The 20,692-nt window shown below is 45.6% G+C and overlaps 1 protein-coding gene and 1 long non-coding RNA gene across 2 annotated transcripts; both read right to left on the minus strand.

The window, feature by feature from the left end:
• Nucleotides 1-576: 576 nt before the first annotated feature.
• LOC135974856 (E3 ubiquitin-protein ligase TRIM39-like) lies at nucleotides 577-8,015 on the minus strand. The gene is made up of 3 exons (XM_065563894.1): nucleotides 7,916-8,015; nucleotides 6,257-6,289; nucleotides 577-1,134 (listed from the first exon to the last, which is right to left on the minus strand). Exons 1-3 carry the CDS (start codon nucleotides 8,013-8,015, stop codon nucleotides 599-601), a joined length of 669 nt encoding a protein of 222 aa, XP_065419966.1. The 3' UTR covers nucleotides 577-598.
• A 7,572-nt stretch (nucleotides 8,016-15,587) lies between these two features.
• On the minus strand, nucleotides 15,588-18,158 carry LOC135975044 (uncharacterized). Its single transcript, XR_010592100.1, has 2 exons — nucleotides 18,036-18,158; nucleotides 15,588-15,681 (listed from the first exon to the last, which is right to left on the minus strand). It is a non-coding gene; the product is annotated as an uncharacterized LOC135975044 (long non-coding RNA).
• Nucleotides 18,159-20,692: the final 2,534 nt, after the last annotated feature.

Genomic DNA, 20,692 nt, shown 5'->3' on the forward strand with positions numbered 1-20,692 from the left:
CAAAACAGAATTAATTTACACAGAACATTTTAAACAGGAATATCAAGTTGCAATGCAAAAGAAAACAATCATGGCATTCCTTTACTTATTTTAAAATGCTAAACCTACAATAAATTGGTGACCCTCAAAGGATCTGTTACTGCCTTGAAATCAGTCCAGACACAGATTCTGGCTGATCTATCTCTACCAATGGCCAATTAGGCCATTCCTTTCTGCTATTCAAAAAGGGTGGCTGGCAGGATATGATCAAATCATAACTACATTATTATTCTTTATCCTTCATTCTAAAATATATAAAATACAAACATAAAATCCTAATACTACACCGAACCCATGAACTATTGGAACTCATTTACAAAACTTTTCTTAAACATTACATGAATATATTCTCACAGTATAGAATTAGAATTTATAATTCCTATTCCATGATGAGATATCTTTGAGCTATAATGTATCTTAATTAAAACTATCTTTAGATAGGTTTTCTTTATCAAAAAATCTGATTTAAATAAAAAAAATCCGTGTTAAAAAAAAAAACATTGATTTTTATCCACCCTGAAAATTGTAATGGTAGTTGTGAATGACAATGTGTCCTTCATTACCAGTCTGTAACTGGGCAGATGATCAGGGGAGCATCCTCTTTAGATCCATGTATACCTGGACTGAAGAAAGGCCGGAGTGTCCCAGAGAAACTGTATTTGAAAGTGTAGATATGGGAGTTATCAGACAAATTGTAAAATGAGAGCCTTCCTGCATCATAGTCCAGAAAAATCCCAACCTTCATGGGTTTCATTTCCAAGGTGATTGTTGTCTGAGGAGTGGAGAGGGCTTTGTATTCTCCATTCCACAACCTTATGGTCCAGTATCCATCTTCAGGTGCTATACTTTTGGACCCCTCCTTTTTTTCTGAGTCAGCACAAACCCCCAAGTGCCACATAGTCTTGTTCTTAAGCTTCACTTCCCAGTAATGTCTCCCAGAGCTAAATTTCTCAGAGCCCAGGACACAGCGATAAGAATCAACAATGTTCGGATCTTTAGGTTGTTCTCCTGTTATGTCTGCACATTTCACACTTTTGAGGTCCTTTGACACACAGAGTTCAGGATGTGCTGTTCTTTGATCCAGAGTCACATTCACTGGAAGGAGGAAAGAGAGTTTTCCTTTCGGTATAGATAATCCAAAAAACATTATTAATAATACTTACATATTCACAACGTGTCATTTTAAATATGTTATTCCTTTAAGTTAATAACATCCGGGAAGCCATCACATTCTATCCAGCTCATGTTCATTTTATCATAAAGTAGTAGTTTCAGTATCTTTGTGTAGAAAAATTGCAAGTTAAATGATCAGGTTTGTAAGCATATTGTTATTGGTTTGAATGTCATCATGATTCCTTACACTAGCCCATAGGCGCCGACTCTATGGTGCTCTGGGGTTGGAGCACCCATGGGGAAAAAATAGTGGGCGCTCAGCACATATCAGGCACTGTTCGGCAGGCCCCGCTGATCAGCTCCTCCTCCATCCCCTCCAGCACCTCCTGCCCATCAGCAATCAGCTGTTTGGAAGCATGCAGGAGGCACTGGGGGAAGGGAGAGGAGCGAGGACAGGAAGAGGTGGAGCAAGGGTGTGGCACGCTCGGGAGAGGGGGCGGAGTGGGGGTGGGAAAAGGTGGGGTGGGGCGGAGCCTCAGGGCAGGGGTGGAGCAGAGGTGGGAAGAAGCAGAATGAGGATGGGGCGTTGGGGAAAGGGGCGGGGTGGGTGCGGGGCTTAGCAGGGGAAAGCTGAAAGTGGGCATCTGTGCACCAGAAGTTCATGAGTAGTGTTTCATTGTCCTGGATTTAGAGAAAGAGGTCTTTAAATCCATTTACCCCCTACAGGAAGGACTATCTTCTCCCCCATCTCCTCCAGCCACCCCCTAAGGACAGGGAGTGGAAATGTGATCAGGTATATTTTCGTTAGCTATTTCTGGGAGGGAGTTATTTGCGGTAGGGTATTTGGTGGGAGCATGGTGAGAAGATAGGAGTGTTTGGCATTTGCTCATTTATGAAGTGAGCATTTGGGATGATATTTGCTCATTTGATGGAAGAGGGGGCCACTTGTTCAGTGTGGAGGGAATTGGTTTTGTTGTGTTTTGTTTTATCTTTAGGTTTCTATTACAGGGGATTGTGGTAGAACTGGTAGTTGGAGAGAGAAGGGTATTTGTGTACATTCAGCTGGGGGTGACAGACCTACCTCTTTTGGATGGCTAATATTGTGCATGTAGGAAGGGTTGAGGGTAATGAGAGAGATGAATGTGATATCCCTGGTGTTAAATGGAAGAGGGAATAGGAGGATATAATGACCCTCCTGTCATAGATGTGGATGAGAAACCTGCTAGAATGAGCTGGCCAAATTTTCAAAAGAGCTCCAGAGCCATTGTGATGCACTCTTGAAAATCTAGCCCTAAAAGCCAGAAATCACCTGCCTTATCTCCTTGTGACCATCACTAAAGGAAATTCAGAGAATCCAAGAAATTGTATAGAATCCCCGCAATCAGATCTCTCTGTCCTCGGCTCACAGCAGCATTGCTCAAACTTCTCAGTTATCCATATCAGGACCTCAAGAATGAGGTGTAATATCCATCTCCTTGAAAAACTTATTCTTCCCTCACCCTCCCCTTTAGCAGACTAATAAAATTATCTCCAGCTATGATGGGAAGAAAATAACTTATAGATAACATTTAAGGCCCAGATTTACCTTCATCCCACCTAAATATGGAGTTGTCTCATTTTGTATGTTATTTACATCAAAGATGTTGAGAATGGTGGTTGTAGATATTTGCAGTAGCTCCTAGAGGAGCATTTAACAAAGCACCTAAATCATAGGTGTTTTAGTTGCACTGACACGAAGAACATAAGAATGGCCATATTGGGTCAGACCAAATGTTCATCTAGCCCAGTATCCTGTGTTCTGACAGTGGCCAATGCCAAGTGCCCCAGAGGGAATGAACACAACAGGTAATCATCAAGTGATCCATCCGCTGTCACCCATTTCCAGTTTCTGGCAAACAGAGGCTAGGGACACCATCCCTGCCCATCCTGGCTAGATGAACTACTGTTTGGAGTGCTAAGCTACATGTTACAGGTGGCTAAACATTCAAAGCCAAATAAGAAAACAATTCTTTCAAGATGGTCTTGTTCTGAGGTGGGACAATATTTGAACCACAGGGGCAGAACACTTCAGATACAGGAGATCTCCCATCCAAATTTGGATTGGCTTGTGTTTTGGGGCTGAATGTGGGTGGATAATAGTTCAGTCTAACAAGTCATGGATTTAAGCATGATTCTCCACATGGAAGCAAGGCACTTAGGTACATGTTCCCTTCTGAGGCCTCACCCTACTCAGATGGAATAAATTAGGGGCTACAGCACAGATTTCATAGAATCATAGAAGTGTAGGACTGGAAGGGACCTCAACAGGTCATCTAAACCAGTCCCCTGCACTCGTGGCAAGACTAAGAAGAATATTATCTAGACCATCCCTGGCAGATGTTTGTCTAATCTGCTCTTAAAAACCTCCAATGATGGAGATTCCACAGCCTCCCTAGGCAATTCATTCCAGTGCATAACCATGCTGACAGTTAAGAAGCTTTTCCTAATGTCCAACCTAAACCTCCCTTGCTGCAATTTAAGCTCATTGCTTCTTGCCCTATCCTCAGAGGTTTACAAGAACAATTCTTCTCCCTCCTCCTTTAACAATCTTTTATGTATGTGAAAACTGTTATCCTGTCCCCTCTTCTCCAGACTAAACAAACCCAATTTTTTCTATCTTCCCTCATAGGTCGTGTTTTCTAGACCTTTAATCATTTTTGTTGCTCTTCTCTGGACTTTCTCCAATTTGTCCACATCTTTCCTGAAATGTGGCGCCCAGAATTGGACACAATACTCCAGCTAAGGCCTAATCAGCCTGGAGTAGAGCGGAAGAATGACTTCTTGTGTCTTGCTTACAGCACTCCTGCTAATACGTCCCAGCAGGATTTTCTTTTTTGCAACAGTTCTACATTGCTGACTCATATTTCTGGTCCTCTGAGCTCTTTGTCCTGTTTATAATGTTATGGGTTGGGCTAAACCTCATAAAAGATGCTGGGTCTAACAACTGCCTTTCATTCAGTATCAATGGGAAAAGTAATTGAGCTCCTTTATGTAACCAGGTAGCTGAAACAATAGCGTTTTCCACCAACACCACAAGCAAATGATATTGCCCAAGAGAAAGGCACATGTGTCGCATATATGGGCAGAGGGATTTCAGTGGGTATTGTTTCAGTAGAGGTGGATATGTGAGAGAAAGGCAGGAAGAACAAAACAGTAACAGAAACAGATAAGAAGCAGAAAGTGAAGGACACATCCTGAATAGACACTGGGAGCGTGGCCCGGAGAAAAAGCCTAGAACAAAACTTTTGTGGTCTGAATGTTAGCTGAAAGAGGCCTCAGACTGTGCAAAAAGAGGCCTCGGACTGTGCAAAAAGAAACTATTTCCTCTTGTTTGATTCTTCTTGTGGTCAGAGATGCATGACTTTGTACAGTCTTTGTAAGTAAACAGGATTGCATCAAAGAAATAGCTGACTCCAACATCAATTTTTCTTCCTAACAAACAACCTGCAGGTACCCAAATTTGGCTGACCGCTCAGGTCTAAAAGGTGTAAACGGTAACTTGCATTTTTATATTATCACCTCTTACATCTCTCTTAAGAGCCAATATTATTTTATCCTGCTAATTTTGAGAAGAAAAGGGAGCAGAGCTCTTTGAAAGAAAGGTATTCTGACATTGGTAACATGTTAAATTTATTTACCTGAAAATCTTCGGGCTTTTCTGAGCACTGAAACAAAGGTACAAAAACAGCTGAAGACTTGTCCAAATACATGCAGTCTTATTATAATACAACTTGGTACCACTTTTATGGCCAGGAAAAAAATCTTTGTTAAACCCAAATCAGAAATCTGAATCCTACAAGTCTTACAAGAACACTGTGGTTTCGAACTATGGTGACTACCTGTTTTCCTGAGAACTATATCATAAAAATGCCTTCTCTCAGTAACCTCAATACACTCATATTTCCTCTGCCCAAAGATTATGCATCCTAAGTATAAAGTTAAAATACCTTTCACTTGGTATATTAGAAAAGGGGAGAGAACCATGCTTATAATGGACAGGAATATTCAGTCTTAACTATGGAGTGGCTGCTTTTTCATAATAATAGAGGAAAATGGAACTTACAAACTCCTGAAAGATGTTTTTCTGAAACAAACAAAAAACAAGACTAGAAATGAATAATACTGGAAAGAAAGAAAAAAAAGATACTCTAGCACTGTGTCTACTGCCATTTTTAATTAGTTAAATTACCTAACATCTGATTTACTTGATAAGTGGTTCAAAGATACATTCCCCCTTTTGCAGTGGGCCATCAATATTATGCATAGCTTAAATCAAAATAAGGTGTAAGTGGGCTTCAAGCAGTGTAGTGCACTTCTCCACAGAAGGCAATTTCACCTTCTAAGATTTCCAGTTGCCGAACTACAGTGCGCACATTTTAAAAGTGCATTCAGGTTTTACAGGTATTACTGGTCCCAGTGATATTCCCTATGCTTAAAATGTGGGATAACACTAACACAGGTAATGGCCAGATTCATTGCAATGTTTAACCTCAAGGTGCCCTGGCGCCTTGAGGAATTCTCAGCCCTGCGTTGAGTTTGAGGAAAGTTGCTCTTTTAGTTTGAAAGTTATAAAGTTTCTATCATATTCATTCCAGTGATGTCCTGGCTTACAAACAAAAAGGCTCTTCAATGAAAACTAAATTCACAGTCTATCTTTCCTTAGGAGTACAGCTATGGAAAGAAAGCTGCGTTAGCAAACATGTGTAATAAGCAGTTTCTGAAAGCACATCCGAGCAGCAGCAGTCTAAATATACAGTCTAATTTAAAACTGTTTGACGTTTTCAACTTTTGATTTTACAATGACGTTTTTCATCAAAAACTCAAATTTTGACTCATACAGTAAAATATCTTGAAAAGGACTTGCAAATTGTGCTTATTTCATTGATTTAACCAGCTCCAATCAGAGTGTTCGATATCTCTAATTTTTCTTTGTAATGTTTCCTCTGTATCAGGGAAACATTCACTCTTGGTTTACTTAAAAACACCTCTTCTACCAGAGATACAAAGATAAATGTTTATTACTTTTTCTTCATTTTAGAGACACACTTAGGTAAATGAAATTTACTTTTCTCTTTCTCCACTTGACGTTGTTGTTTATCTAGAAGAAGAAGAGAATGAAATATGAGATTACATGTTGTCATATTTTTGGTGATGTTCCTACTGTTATTTCATCTAATTATGCTAAAATTATTAAAGACAATGTGAGACAGAAAGATTGAAAATCTTTCTCCTATTAAAGACAGGATATTGAACTAGATGGGCACACATGTAATCCAATATGTCCATTCCTGTTTCCTATGTTCCTATGAAATAAGGACAGACACAAGTTGATCTTTCTCTGGAAGCCCAATTGCAATTTATCAAAATTAAAAAACATATTAAAATAGACATTTTTGATCTTTTCCCTAAAATCATGACCATAAATACTGCTTGTACAAAGTCTCATTCTCTTGCATCTGAAGAAGTGAGGTTCTTACCCACGAAAGCTTATGCTCCCAGTACTTCTGTTAGTCTCAAAGGTGCCACAGGACCCTCTGTTGCATTCTAATAATTGTTTGCAGCGTTGATCTTACAAGATGGGTTGGTCCAATAAAAGATATTATCTCACCCACCCTGTCATCACAGACATGGACCAACCCCACAAGTTTGGGGTATTTTTTTTACATAAATAGGTTTTGTTATACTATTTACTGAAGCCTTCAACTTTTACAGTTCAGAGGATGTTCTTTTAGTGAAAATTTGACAACCAATTGGCAATTAACTGGGCGATAGAGGGCCGCAGGGGGGGAGTGGTGGTCTTTGTCTCCTAGTTTGGTAATTGTGGTGTATTAGGACAATGAAATCCCACAGCAGAGATTGATGAAGCTAGCTGGTGCTTCTCTTGGCCTCCCTAGGAGTGTTTTTTGTTTTATGATCTTAGTCTGCAGATCAAACTATGATAGGCCATGTGGCCAAGTAAGTTTCTGGAGAATCAGAGGTGACCAGAAGCTGGGAATGGGCAACAGGGGATGGATCACTTGATGATTACCTATTCTGTTCATTCCCTCCGAGGCACCTGGCATTGGCCACAGTCAGACAACAGGATACTGGGCTAAATGGACCTTTGGTCTGACCCAGTCTGGCTGTTCTTATGACCATGGAATTTGCTGCTTATCAGCTGGAGCAAGAAGCAGCCTATGGTGGGAAAATCAGCCATGGCCAACTCTTTGCTGTAAGAACTATTCTTTGATTTCACTGCATTTATTAGCATTGATATAGTCAATAAATCTGTGGCCTATGTGCCATTCTTTCCAAACACAGTGTGAGGACCCTCCTTACTGTATCCTGGGTAAAGTCTTTTCTATCTGATCATTCAGATAAACCCCAGTTTGGAGTTTGTCAGCTCCTGGGGATGCAGACTGAGCTTCTAGGGGGCTTTACCTAAAGGACTACAAGTGTAATGGCTACCACGTCCCTCTGACCGCGCTTCCCAGCATTCTTGGAGTCTGGAGTGTGGACAATAGGGACTGAAATCCACGTGGAGGCCAGTAGCAAGGCATCTGCATGGGTAGGGTGCATAGGTGGCGAGTTATATGGGCTCATGGTGCCTGGGCTCCAGCAATATTCAGCGCCCGGGAGCCCAGCTCCACCAATGTTCAGGGCCGGGTCTCTCCCCCGCCCTGCCTGCCGCCCCCTCACGCCTCCCCCCAGTGTCCCCCGGCCCCTACTTGCTGCCCCCACTCACCTTCCCGGGGTCCTGGGAGCAGAGCGTCCCTGTCTCTCCCCTGCAGCTCCTTGCTGCCTCTCTGCATCAACTGGCGCCGCAGGATCCTAGTGTCCCCCATCCACTACTGCCAGGGCAGACTGACTCTGAGCCTGCCCTTCCCCCTCAGACCCTTTCATTTTCCAATGGGACCCTCCAGCAGCACAGGGGGCCCCCCCATCCGCAGTCACCGCTCCTGCCCCATGCTGGACACGGGACAGCCCCAGCCCCCACCCCCAGTGAGGCTACAGTGAGGGGCAGCAGCAGGGGAGGAGGCGCACATGTGATGGCAGCCGCCCCAGCACCCACCGCAGGGGAGACAAGGGGGCTTCCTGGACCTGAGAGGGGCACCACACTCTGCACCACACTCACCTCGCACCACCTAGGAGCACGTGCAGTGACAGTGGTGCGAGGTGAGTGTGGTGCAGGGGAGAAGGGGGGCTTGTCCCCCAGATCTCACTGCTGCCCGAGGGGAGAGGGCTGGGGGGAATCCTCCTCTCTGGCCCTTGCTCCGGGGCAGCCTGTTTGCACCCCAAACTCCTCATTCCCAGCCTTGCCCCACCCCAGAACCCTCACCCCCTGCACCTCAACCCTCTGCCCCAGCCATGAACCCCTCCCACACCCCAAACCCCTCATCCCCAGCCCCACCCCTGCACCCCAGCCCTCTGCCTGAGCCCCTCCCGCACCCCAAACCCCTCATCCCCAGCCCCACCCTAGAGCCCTCACCCCCTGTACCCCAACCCTCTGCCCTAGCCCTGAGCCCCCTCCCACACCCCAAACATCTCATCCACAGCCCTCACCCCTGTAGCCCAGCCCTCTGCCTGAGCCCCTCCCACACTCCAAACCCCTCATCACCAGCCCCACCCCAAAGCCCTCACAGTTTTAGATTATTTTAAAAAATATACAGTAACTCCTCACTTAATGTTGTAGTTCTGTTCCTGAAAAATGCTACTTTAAGTGAAACGATGTTAAGTGAATCCAATTTCCCCATAAGAATTATTGTAAATGGTGGGTTAGGTTCCAGGGAATTTTTTTTGCCAGACAAAAGACTATATATATATATATACTTATATATACTTATAAAAGACTATATATATATATATACTTATACTGTGTGTGTGTGTGTGTGTATGTGTGTGTATATATATATATATATATGTATATATATATATATACACACACATACACACACACACACACACACAGTATAAGTTTTAAACAAACAATTGAATACTGTACACAGCAATGATGATTGTGAAGCTTGGTTGAGGTGGAAGTCAGAGGGTGGGCTATTTCCCAGGGAATGCCTTACTGCTAAATGATGAACTAGCACTCGGCTGAGCCCTCAAGGGTTAACATGTTGTTGTTAATGCAACCTCACACTCTATAAGGCAGCAGGAATGGAGGGGGGAGGGAGGAAGACAGCATGACAGAGACAGAGACATGGACACACACCCTGTGTGTGAGAGAGAGACTGAGACAGCAGCTGCTGCCAGCAAGCTCCCTCCATTCTGAGCCCTGTCGTGTGTCCCCCTTGCTCTGTGGAGATGGGGGGGGGCAGGAACGGGGGGGGACGGACACCCTGACAACAGCACCCCTCTTCCCCCTCCCCCCCTGCACATAGGGTGACCAGACAGCAAGTGTGAAAAATCAGGATTGGGGTGGGGAGTAATAGGAGCCTATATAAGAAAAAGACCCAAAAATCAGGACTGTCCCTATAAAATCAGGACATCTGGTCACCCTACCTGCACAGCAAGCAGGAGGCTCCCAGAGCAGCTCCAAGGCACAGGGCAGGAACAGCACATGGCAGTGGGTGGGAGGGACACCTGAACTGCCCAGCAATTGATAGCTGCACGGCAGCCGCACAGGGAACTTAGGGGAGCTGATAGGGAGGCTGTTGGCCCACCCTGGTTCCAAGCCCCCACCAGCTAGCTCCAATGGGTTGCTCTTTCTGCCAACAGTGGACAAAGCAGGCGTCTGCCAAACAACACTATAAGGGAGCATTGGGCAACTTTAAACGAGCATATGCTCTAATTCAGTGGTTCTCAAACTGTAGTCCATGGACCACCACTGGTCTGCGAGCTCCATTCAGATGGTCCGCCGATAGTTCCATCTAAGGTGCACTCCTGGGCGGCCGCACATGAGAGAATGAAGGGACACCCACCTAATTAGTGGAGCCATGCAGGCGTGGCTCCTCTAATTAGGTGCTGGATCCTGGGGAAGATGCACATGTAAGGTGAGGTGGTAGCCTTGGGGGGAATAGAGAGTCGGGTGCAGTGGTGTGAGAAGAGGGGGTGGGGGGAATTTTGGACGTGCAGGGCTATGGTGGCCAGAGAAAGAGGCTCAGGGCTGCAGCTGCTGGGGAGAGACCTCCCTCCTTTCCAGCCAGAGTTCAGGGGCTGCTGCGGTGGGGGAGAAAGGGAGAGGCCCCCCCTTCTTCCTAGTCCCAGCTTTGGGGCTGCTGCGGCAGGGGAGAGAGGGCACATCCATCGCATTAGAAAGGTTAAGATTACTGATATTAAAATATGAGTTGTGTGCTTTTATGTGTAGAACAAAAAAAGTTAATTATTATTTAGGGTTTTTTTTATATAGCACTTTTATCAAAAGCGCTTTACAATAGTTAGCTAACGGTACATACAATATTTGGAAAGATCATTAAGTGGCCCGCCAAGATCCTCAGCAATTTTCAAGTGGTCCGCGGAAAAAAAAGTTTGAGAGACACTGCTCTAATTGATCAGCAACGTAACAACAAAACAACGTTAACCGGGACAACTTTAAGTGAGGAGTTACTGCATATTGGCTTACAAGGCAGGTGTGTGCGTGTGTGTGTGTGCGGGGGGGGGGAGAGGGAGACTTGGACCTGTTCTGGGCACCACCAAAAATTATACAAACCTGCCGCCCCTGGTAGGGTGACCATATGTCCTGTTTTGGCCAGGACAGTCCCTTTTTTAAGCCCTGTCCCGGCCATCCCAACTTTTTTGGCAAAACTGTGAACTTGTCCCATTTGCTCAGTTGGCAAGAGCAAAGAGGACAAATGCTCTCTTTTGTCAAAAAAGTGGGGTGCGGAGGAACAAGGGGGGAGTGGTGATGCCAATGCCATGCAGGGGGGAGGCAGGGCTCAGGGGAGGGGCAGGCAGGGCTCGGATGAGCAGCGATACCGGCCCCACCCGGGGAGGGAGGGCAGGGTTCTGGCAAGTGGTTCAGGTCAGCCCCGTGTGGCGAGAGGGCCTTGGGTGAGCAGCTTGGGCCAGCCCTGCAAAGGAGGAGAGAGAGTTCGGGCTACCCCGACATGGTGTCCCATTTTCTCTTTGGGAAATATGGTCACCATCTGCATGGGGTGATCTGGACATGCAGTCCACTAGCCCAGTGCTGTCAGTCCTGAACAGCCCGGGGACAGCCTGACTTAAGTTTACACACAGAGTTTAGGACCATTTCAGCTTTGGGTTTGGAAGGAAGCTGGGAGAGAGAAAGTGCAGCTCAGAGAGCCCCTGCTAAACTCCCAGTCCCTCCGATGGAGTCCCTGCTCCTCTGTGAGAACTAGCTGCATTGACCAGGCATTTCCAGCACTGCAGTGACTGGCATCCAGCAGAGAGAGATCCAACCCAGCGTCAGCTCCAGAGAGACGGCCAAGACTCTGGGAGAATTCCAGATCGAGGGAATACCTGAGCCTGACTGGCATCCGGAGAGGACCCTGCCCCACCCAGGGGTGAAGATAAACTAAGGGAACTTTTATTTAAGCTGGCCGATACTATAGCACTGCAACACTCCATCTTGGGACACTCAACCTCAGCGTACAGTGTTGGGAAGGTGCCAGGGTGGGAACTTTAATCTATCCAATCACACACATAGCCCGGCGGAACAGTCTGGCCTATCTCGGGGACTCTCTTTCTGCCCCACCACCCGCATGAACATGATACAGTTCTGCAGTGATCTGGAAGCCTACTTTTGCTGTCTCTGACTCAAGGAATATTTTCAACACACCACTGAACAGTGCACTGACCCACAGGAACCCTCCTACCAACACTACAAGAAGAAGAATTCTGCATGGACTCCTCCTGACGGTTGAATGACAGGCTGGACTTCTACATAGAGTGCTTCCGCAGATGTGCACAGGCTGAAATTGTGAACAAATAGCATCACTTGCCCCATAACCTCAGCTGTACAGAATGCAACACCATCCACAGCCTCAGAAACCTGCTACTATATTTTCCACTCCATGCATCTGATGAAGTGGGTTCTAGCCCATGAAAGCTTAGGCCCAAATAAATTTGTTAGTCTCTAAGGTGCCACAAGGACTCCTCATTGTTTTTGCTGATACAGACTAACACTGCTACCACTCTGGAAGTCTAACATTATAATCAAAGGGGCTGACAAAGGAGGTGCTATAGTCATAATAAATAGGTCGGATTATGAACAGGAGGCTGCCAGGCAACTCTTCAACACCACATTCTACAGGCCACTGTCCTCCAATCCCACTGAGACGTACCAAAAGAAATGACACCATCTGCTCAAGAAACTCCCTGCTATAGCACAGGAACAAATCTACGCAGACACACACCTAGAGCCCTGACCAGGGTATTCTATCTGCTACCCAAGATCCATAAACCCGGAAACCCTGGACGCCCCATCATCTCAGGCATTGGCACTCTTACAGCAGGATTATCTGGCTATTTGGACTCTCTCCTCAGACACTATGCTTCCAGGACTCCTAGCTATCTTTGAGACACCACCGACTTCCTGAGGAAACTACAATCCATTGGTGATCTTCCTGAAAACACCATCCTGGCCACCATGGATATAGAAGCTCTTTACACCAATATTTCACACGAGGATGGACTACAAGCTGTCAGGAACAGCATCCCTGATGAGGCCACGGCACACCTGGTGGCTGAACTTTGTGACTTTGTCCTCACCCACAACCATTTCATATTTGGGGACAACTTATACCGTCAAGTCAGTGGCACTGCTATGGGTACCCGCATGGCCCCACAGTATGCCAACATTTTTATGGCTGACTTAGAACAACATTTCCTCAGCTCTCGTCCCCTAGCGCCCCTCCTCTACTTGCGCTACTTTGATGACATGGAGAAAAGTGGATAAGGAAAAGTTATTTACTTATTCCCATAATACAAGAACTAGGGGTCACCAAATGAAATTAATAGGCAGCAGGTTTAAAACAAATACAAGGAAGTTCTTCTTCACGCAGCGCACAGTCAACTTGTGGAACTCCTTACCTGAGGAGGTTGTGAAGGCTAGGACTACAACAGCGTTTAAAAGAGAACTGGATAAATTCATGGTGGTTAAGTCCATTAATGGCTATTAGCCAGGATGGATAAGGAATGGTGTCCCTAGCCTCTGTTTGTCAGAGGATGGAGATGGATGGCAGGAGAGGGATCACTTGATCATTGCCTGTTGGTCCACTCCCTCTGGGGCACCTGGCATTGGCCACTGTCGGTAGACAGGATACTGGGCTAGATGGACCTTTGGTCTGACCCGGTACGGCCGTTCTTATGTTCTTATGACATCTTCATCATATGGACCCATGGGAAGGAGGCCCTTGAGGAATTCCACCTGGATTTCAACAATTTCCACCCCACCAACAACCTCAGCCTGGAACAGTTCACACAAGAGATCCCCTTCCTGGACACTACAGTGCAAATAAGTGATGGTCACATAAACACCACCCTATACCGGAAACCTACTGATTGCTACACTTACTTACATGCCTCCAGCTTCCATCCAGCACACATCACACAATCCATTGTCTACAGCCAAGCCCTAAGATACAACCAGATTTTCTCCAATCCCTCAGACAGAGACAAACATCTACAAAATCTTTATCAAGCATTCTTAAAACTACAATACCCACCTGGGGAAGTGAGGAAACATTGACAGAGTGAGATGGATACCCAGAAGTCACCTACTACAGGACAGATCCAACAAGGAAAATAACAGAACACCACTGGCCATCACGTACAGCCCCCAGCTAAAACCTCTCCACCACATCATCAACTATCTACAACCTATCCTGGAAAATTATCCCTCACTCTCACAGACCTTGGGAGGCAGGCCAGTCCTCACTTACAGATAGCCCCCCAACCTGAAGCAAATACTCACCAGCAACTACACACCACACCACAGAAACACTAACCCAGGAACCAAACCCTGTAACAAACCCCATTGCCTACTCTGTCCCCACATCTATTCTAGCGACACCATCAGAGGACCCAACCACATGAGCCACACCATCAAGGGCTCATTCACCTGCACATCTACTAATGTTATATATGCCAACATGTGTCAGCAATGCCTCTCTGCCATGTACATTGGCCAAACCGGATAGTCTCTATGTAAAAGAATAAATGGACACAAATCTGACATCAGGAATGGTAACATACAAAAGCCAGTAGGAGAACACTTCAATCTCCCTGGACATTCTATAACAGATTTTAAAGTAACCATTCTTCAACAAAAAAACTTCAAAAACAGACTTCAAAGAGAAACTGCAGAGCTACAATTCATTTGCAAATTTAACACCATTTATTTGGGCTTGAATAGGGACTGGGAGTGGCTGGATCACTACAAAAGCAATTTCCCCTCTCTTGGTATTGACATCCTCTCATCAGTTATTGGGAGTGGACCACATCCACCCTGACTGAATTGGCCTTGTCAACATTGGTTCTCCACTTGTAAGGTAACTCCCTTCTCTTCATGTGTCAGTATAATAATGCCTGCATCTGTAATTTTTACTCCATGCATCTGAAGAAGTGGGTTTTTTACTCACGAAAGCTTATGCCCAAATAAATCTGTTAGTCTTTAAGGTGCCACTGGACTCCTCATTGTTTTTGTGGATACAGACTAACACGGCTACCCCTCTGATACTTGAGGGTGGGAGCTGGGGTTTGGAGGACTTTGTGAGTGCTCAGAGGCAAAGAAAAGGTTTGTTTATCAATGTTTATTAAGTATTAGTTAAACCTAACCCCTTCCTTCCCCACACCCTATTTTTCCTGTTCCCAATAATGTCCCCCCCTCCGTTATGCTCTTATTTTGGGTGTGTTATTACCTTGCTAAGTTTGTTTTGTTTGCCTTGTTGTCTCCTGTGTACTAGACTTTATATTCCTTGCCAGCTAGCAGTAATTGTACTAATTTTCTCAAGGGACAGCACCCCTGTGTACATAGGTGCTGACTCCATGCGTGCTACAGCCCTGGAGAACCCACAGAAAAAAAAATATTGGGTGCTCAGCACCCACCAGCCACAGCTGTTCGGTGGCTGGAGGAGGCACATGGGGGAGGGGGGAGAGCAGTGAGCGGCAGGGGTCTGGGTTGGAGCGGGGGCAGGAAGAGGCGGAGCAGGGGCAGGAAGAGGCAGAGCGGGGGCGGGGCCTCGACGGAGGGGGCAGGGAGGAGGCAAGAGGAGACTGAACAAGGGCAGGGCATTGGGGGAAGAGGCAGAGTGGGGATGGGACCTCGGGGCGGAACGGGGGTTTCGCACCCCTGGGGAAAAATTAAAGTCAGAGCCAATGCCTGTGCATATGTAAACTCTCAATATTGGCGATAGCAAGCACCAGAGAGAGAATAAAGGGAAGAGGCTTAAGCCACACCTCAGGGGAGGGACAACACATACATGATAATAAACGTTGTTTTCTTGACTTACCTTATTTCATGGACTATTTATATTAGATAGTTCACTTGCTCCATACAACCCATAAACTTACCTTCAAAGACTTTCAATTTAGAGTGCAGAGAATCTATTGGAAGGAAAAGATCAGGTATGTTAGATGTCATCCTTTCACATTTATGGTGACATTTCAACTGATATTTATTGTAATTTTGCTATAATTGTGATAGAAACAGAGATAATTGAAAAACAAACAGAAACAGGTGTACAGGATGTGGAAGGTAATTTACAATTAATCAGAAACAAAAAAAAAGTTAAAATAGTTTTGTTTTTTTAAAATCTCACAGTAAGTAGATGTACATTTGGATTGTTTTCCAAACCAAGAAACAGCATTCAGCTTTGTTTCACTGTGTGCAATTCACTATAGACAAAAGAAGCAGAATTATATCTTTTGCCTGTATCTTGCATTTCTCATTACTATGCCAAAAAAATAAGATATTCTAATAGTATAAAAATGATTTTTGTACTATTGCCATTTCATAATGAAACTGTTAAGCTGAAATGATTTTTTCTAACATCTTCTTCTGACTCAGAGAATTGAATAACATTTCTTCAGTGTATTGTATTTTAACTTTTCTTAATTGTATTGTATTTTGTAATATATTGAATTTGTAGGAGTTCTCATTCACATACAGCAGGGGTGGCCAAACCGTGGCTCACAAGCCGCATGTGGCTCTTTTACCAGGGCCGGCTCCAGGCACCAGCTTGTCAAGCATGTGCTTGGGGCGGCCGCTCCGGAGAGGGGCGGCACATCCAGGTATTCGGTGGCAATTCGGCGGACGGTCCCTCACTCAGCCTGGGAGCAAAGGACCTCCCGCCGAATTGCCGCCGCAGATCGCGATAGCGACTTTTTGTTTGTTTGTTTGTTTTTTGTTTTGGCTGCTTGGGGCAGCCAAAACCCTGGAGCCGGCCCTGTCTTTTACAGTTAAAGTATCACTCGCGGAGCCCCCATGCCCATCCCTTCTCCGCCTACCAGACTGGGAGGGGAGCTCGGGGTTTCTGCCCTGTGGCAGGGTGGTGGGGCTAGGGGCTTCTGCACAACATGGAGGGGAGCCTTGGAGCATCTGCCCCAAGGTAGGAATTGCCATGGCTTCAGCCCCAAGCCCCAGCAGGCACCTCTCACAGGGAAGCAGCCCCTAACCCCACCACCCCACCACAGGGCAGAAGCCTCAAACCTCACTACCACACCACAGGGCAGGAGCCCCGGCAGGTGTGCCCCACAGGGCTGAAGTCCCAAGCCTTGGCAGGCACACCCAGCCACAGGCACTGGCTTCCTCTGGGCCCGGGGGTGCTCAACCCCCCGTTCCACCCCAGGCCCTGCCCCCACCCAACCCCTTCCTTCAAACCCCCACCTCTGCCCCCACTCTGCCCCAAGCCTCACCCCACCTCTTCTCTCAAGCCCCCACCCTGCCCTGCCTCTTCCTGCCCAGTTCTGCCCCCTCCCCTGAGCGCACCCCATCCCTGCTCCTCCCCTCCCCCCCAGCATGCCATGGAACAGCTGATTGCGACAGGCGGGAGGCACTGGGAGGGAGGGGGAGGAGTTGATCAGCAGGGCCGCTGGTGGATGGGAGGTGCTGGAGGTGGGGGGAGCTGGCTGCCGGTGGGTGCTAAGCACCCACTAATTTTTTTCCATGGGTGCTCTAGGGCTGGAGCACCCACGGAGTTGGCGCCTATGTGCCCAGTCCTTGAACATCTGAAGATTATCATATGTGGCTCGGCAGGTAAGTTTGGCCACCACGGACACAGAGTGTCAAGATTACTCTTCCAGAGGGAAGGTTTTAAGTATCTGAAGTCTCTGTCTCTCTTTCATGTTTGGTTTACAAAGGGACAGAGTTTCCAATAACCTGTCTTACAATTAGATCATTAAATGGTGTAACTATTGTCCACAGTCAACATGTGGCTGTGCATAGGAAGCCCAAGGAAACTTGAGCATTGAACTGAAATCCTCTGTTAATCCTACTATATACCACCCTCTCTCATTTTAAAAATATCTCTTTGATTATATCTGTACTCAGGGCCATCCCTAGGGGGATGCCGGGCCTGGGACAAACCTCCCCCACTCCGGCCCAGGCCCTGCCCCCATTCCACCCTTTCCCCCAAGCCCCCACCCTGCCTCTTCCCACCCCTTCTCCACCCTGCCTCTTTCTGCCCCATTCCACCCCTTCCCCCAAGCTCTCACCCACCTTTCTGGCTTCTGCCCCCTCCCCCCGAGCGACGCCAGGAGTCGGCGGGGTGGTGCAGAGCGGAGCAGGCTGGGGCCAGATCACTCACTACTGCCAGCGTCAGGCCCCCTGCTAAACCCCAGGCTGCCCTGGACTCTGCGTCCCAAAGCGCGGGGCCCCCCAAAGCCCGGGGTGGTTGCCTCAGTCTGTCCTATGGACGGGACGGCTCTGTCTGTACTGTCCCCTTTATTTCATGTATTACCTTTTTCTTTGTGTTGCTTCCATATATAGTAAATAGTCAAAGGAATGAAAAAACCCAAAACCAACAGGTTTAGTGACAGGCGAATCACTGTCACGTAGGAGACTTTTGGAAAAAAAGAATCTGAAAAACAAATGCATATTATTAATTTATTATGAATTATTATTATTTATTATTAACCTTATTATTGCCTCTCTTATTTCCAATACCAGGATCCCATTTCTAACCCCAGTGTCAACCCTCTGTTGAAGGGTAGCAAATATCTAGGCCTTGCACCTCAGTTTCCAGCAGAGGAAAAGCAGTGACATGAAGTCAGGGTATATTCTCAGTGTAATTGACTTTATTTACACATGCAGACTAGTCCTGAAATGCATGTAGGCCAGTGGATTTCAACCTTTTTTCATTTGCGGACACCTAAAAAATTTCGAATGCAGGTGTGGACCCCCTTTGGAAATCTTAGACACGGTCTGCCAAACCCCGGGGGTCCATGGACAACAGATTGAAAACCACTGAAGTAGGACAAATAGTTTATTGAACCAGACTTCATATCAACGGATGTATGAACTGATCTGCTATATAAATGCATGATACTGCTTTTTGGTTCAGGATGTTGTTTCTGATTGTGCAGGTCAGATTCCGGTTGGAATTTTCTGTTACAATAAGTACAGATTCAGTCTGAAACAGGCCATTTTCATCATGGAAGTATTTTGCAGGCGATGATGGGAGAGGCTGTCCTTTGAGTTCCTTCCACAATGACTGAGGCTCTGGATACCATCCACCCGATCGACACAACATTCGGATATCTCCATCCTGGTAACCCTCAATAGAGATCAGGGGATTAGTATCTGAAACTGGAGAATGAAGTAAATCTGCATTAATTGTATATTCTGGGTTAAATTTTTAACATATTCAGCAACAGAGCATTGAGGGCTAGACTGATCCTTTAGGCTCAGCCTTGAGTAAGGGATGACACATTTATCAATTCAAGGAGCAACCTCGAAAGGAATTATTACTCAGATCCACAATTACCCCTTTACTATTCTTTTGCTGTGGGGAGGGAAGTGAGAGGCTACAAAAAAGAGAAACCCCAATGATAACAGGGGATTTCAACTGTCCACATATTGATTGAGAACATGTCTTCTCAGGATGGCATGCAGAGATAAAAATTTCTAGACATCACTGAGTGATGGCTTCTTGGAGAAGCCAATCTTGGAACACACAAGGGGAGAGGCAGTTCTTGATTTAATCCTAAGCGGCGCAGAGGATCTGGTCCAAGAGGTGCATATAGCTGAACCGTCGGTAATAGAAACCATTATGTAATTAAATTTAACATCCTTGTGGGGGGCAAAATACCAAAGAAGCCCACCATAGTAGCATTTAAATTCAGAAAGGGGAACTACACAAAAATGAGGAGGTTAGTTAAACAAAAATTAAAAGGAACAATCAGAACACTGAAATGCCTGCAAGCTGCATGGAAACTTTCTAAAAACACCATAATAGAGGCTCAAACTATATCTAGACCCCAAATTTTTAAAAAACAAACAAACAGTAAGAGGACCAAAACAATGCTACCATAGCTAAACAACAGAGTAAAAGTGGCAGTTAGAGACAATAAGGCATCCTTTAAAAATTGCGGAAAAATCCTATTGCGGAAAATAGAAAGTAATGTAAACTCTGGCAAGTCAAGTGTAAAAGCATAATTAGGTAGGCCAAAAAAAAAAAAAAAGAATTTGAAGAGCAACTAGCAAAAGACACAAAAACGAGCAGCATTTTTTTAAACTACATCAAAAGCAGGACATTGACCAAACAATCAGTGGGGCCACTGGACGATCGAGGTGTTAAAGGAGCACTCAAAGAAGATAAGGCCATTGTGGAGAAGCTAAATAAATTGTTTGGGTTGGTCTTCACTGCAGAGGATATGCAGCAGATTCCCACACCCAAGTCATTCTTTTTAGGTGACAATTGGTTGAAACTATAGTAAAGAGCAGAATTATCAGACAGATAAATGAGCATGATATGTTGGGGAAGAATCAACATGGCTTTTGTAAACAGAAATCATGCCTCACCAATCTATTAGAATTCTTTGAGGGGATCAACAAACATGGACAAGGGTAATCCAGTGGATATAATGTATGTGGACTTTCAGAAAGCCTTTGACAAGACCCCTCACCAAAGGCTCTTAAGCAATGTGGGCAATCATGGGCTAAAAGGGAAGGTCTTTTCATGCATCAATAACTGGTTAAAAGATAGGAAACAAAGGATAGGAATAAATTGTCAGTTTTCACAGTGGAGAGAGGTAAATAGTGGAGTCCCCTAAGGATCTGTACTGGGGCCAGTACTATTCAACATATTCATAAATGATCTGGAAAAAGGGGTAAACGGTGAGGTGGCACAGTTTGCAGATAATACAAAATTACTTAAGATAGGTTTCAGAGTAGCAGCCGTGTTAGTCTGTATCCGCAAAAAGAACAGGAGTATTTGTGGCACCTTAGAGACTAATAAATTTATTAGAGCATAAGCTTTCGTGGGCTACAGCCCACTTCTTTGGATGCATATAGAGTGGAATATATATTGAGGAGATATATATACACACATACAGAGAGCATGAACAGGTGGGAGTTGTCTTACCAATTCTGAGAGGCCAATTAAGTAAGAGAAAA

The sequence above is a fragment of the Chrysemys picta genome, chromosome 12 (genome assembly GCF_011386835.1).
Source record: "Chrysemys picta bellii isolate R12L10 chromosome 12, ASM1138683v2, whole genome shotgun sequence".
Taxonomy (NCBI): Eukaryota; Metazoa; Chordata; order Testudines; family Emydidae; genus Chrysemys; species Chrysemys picta.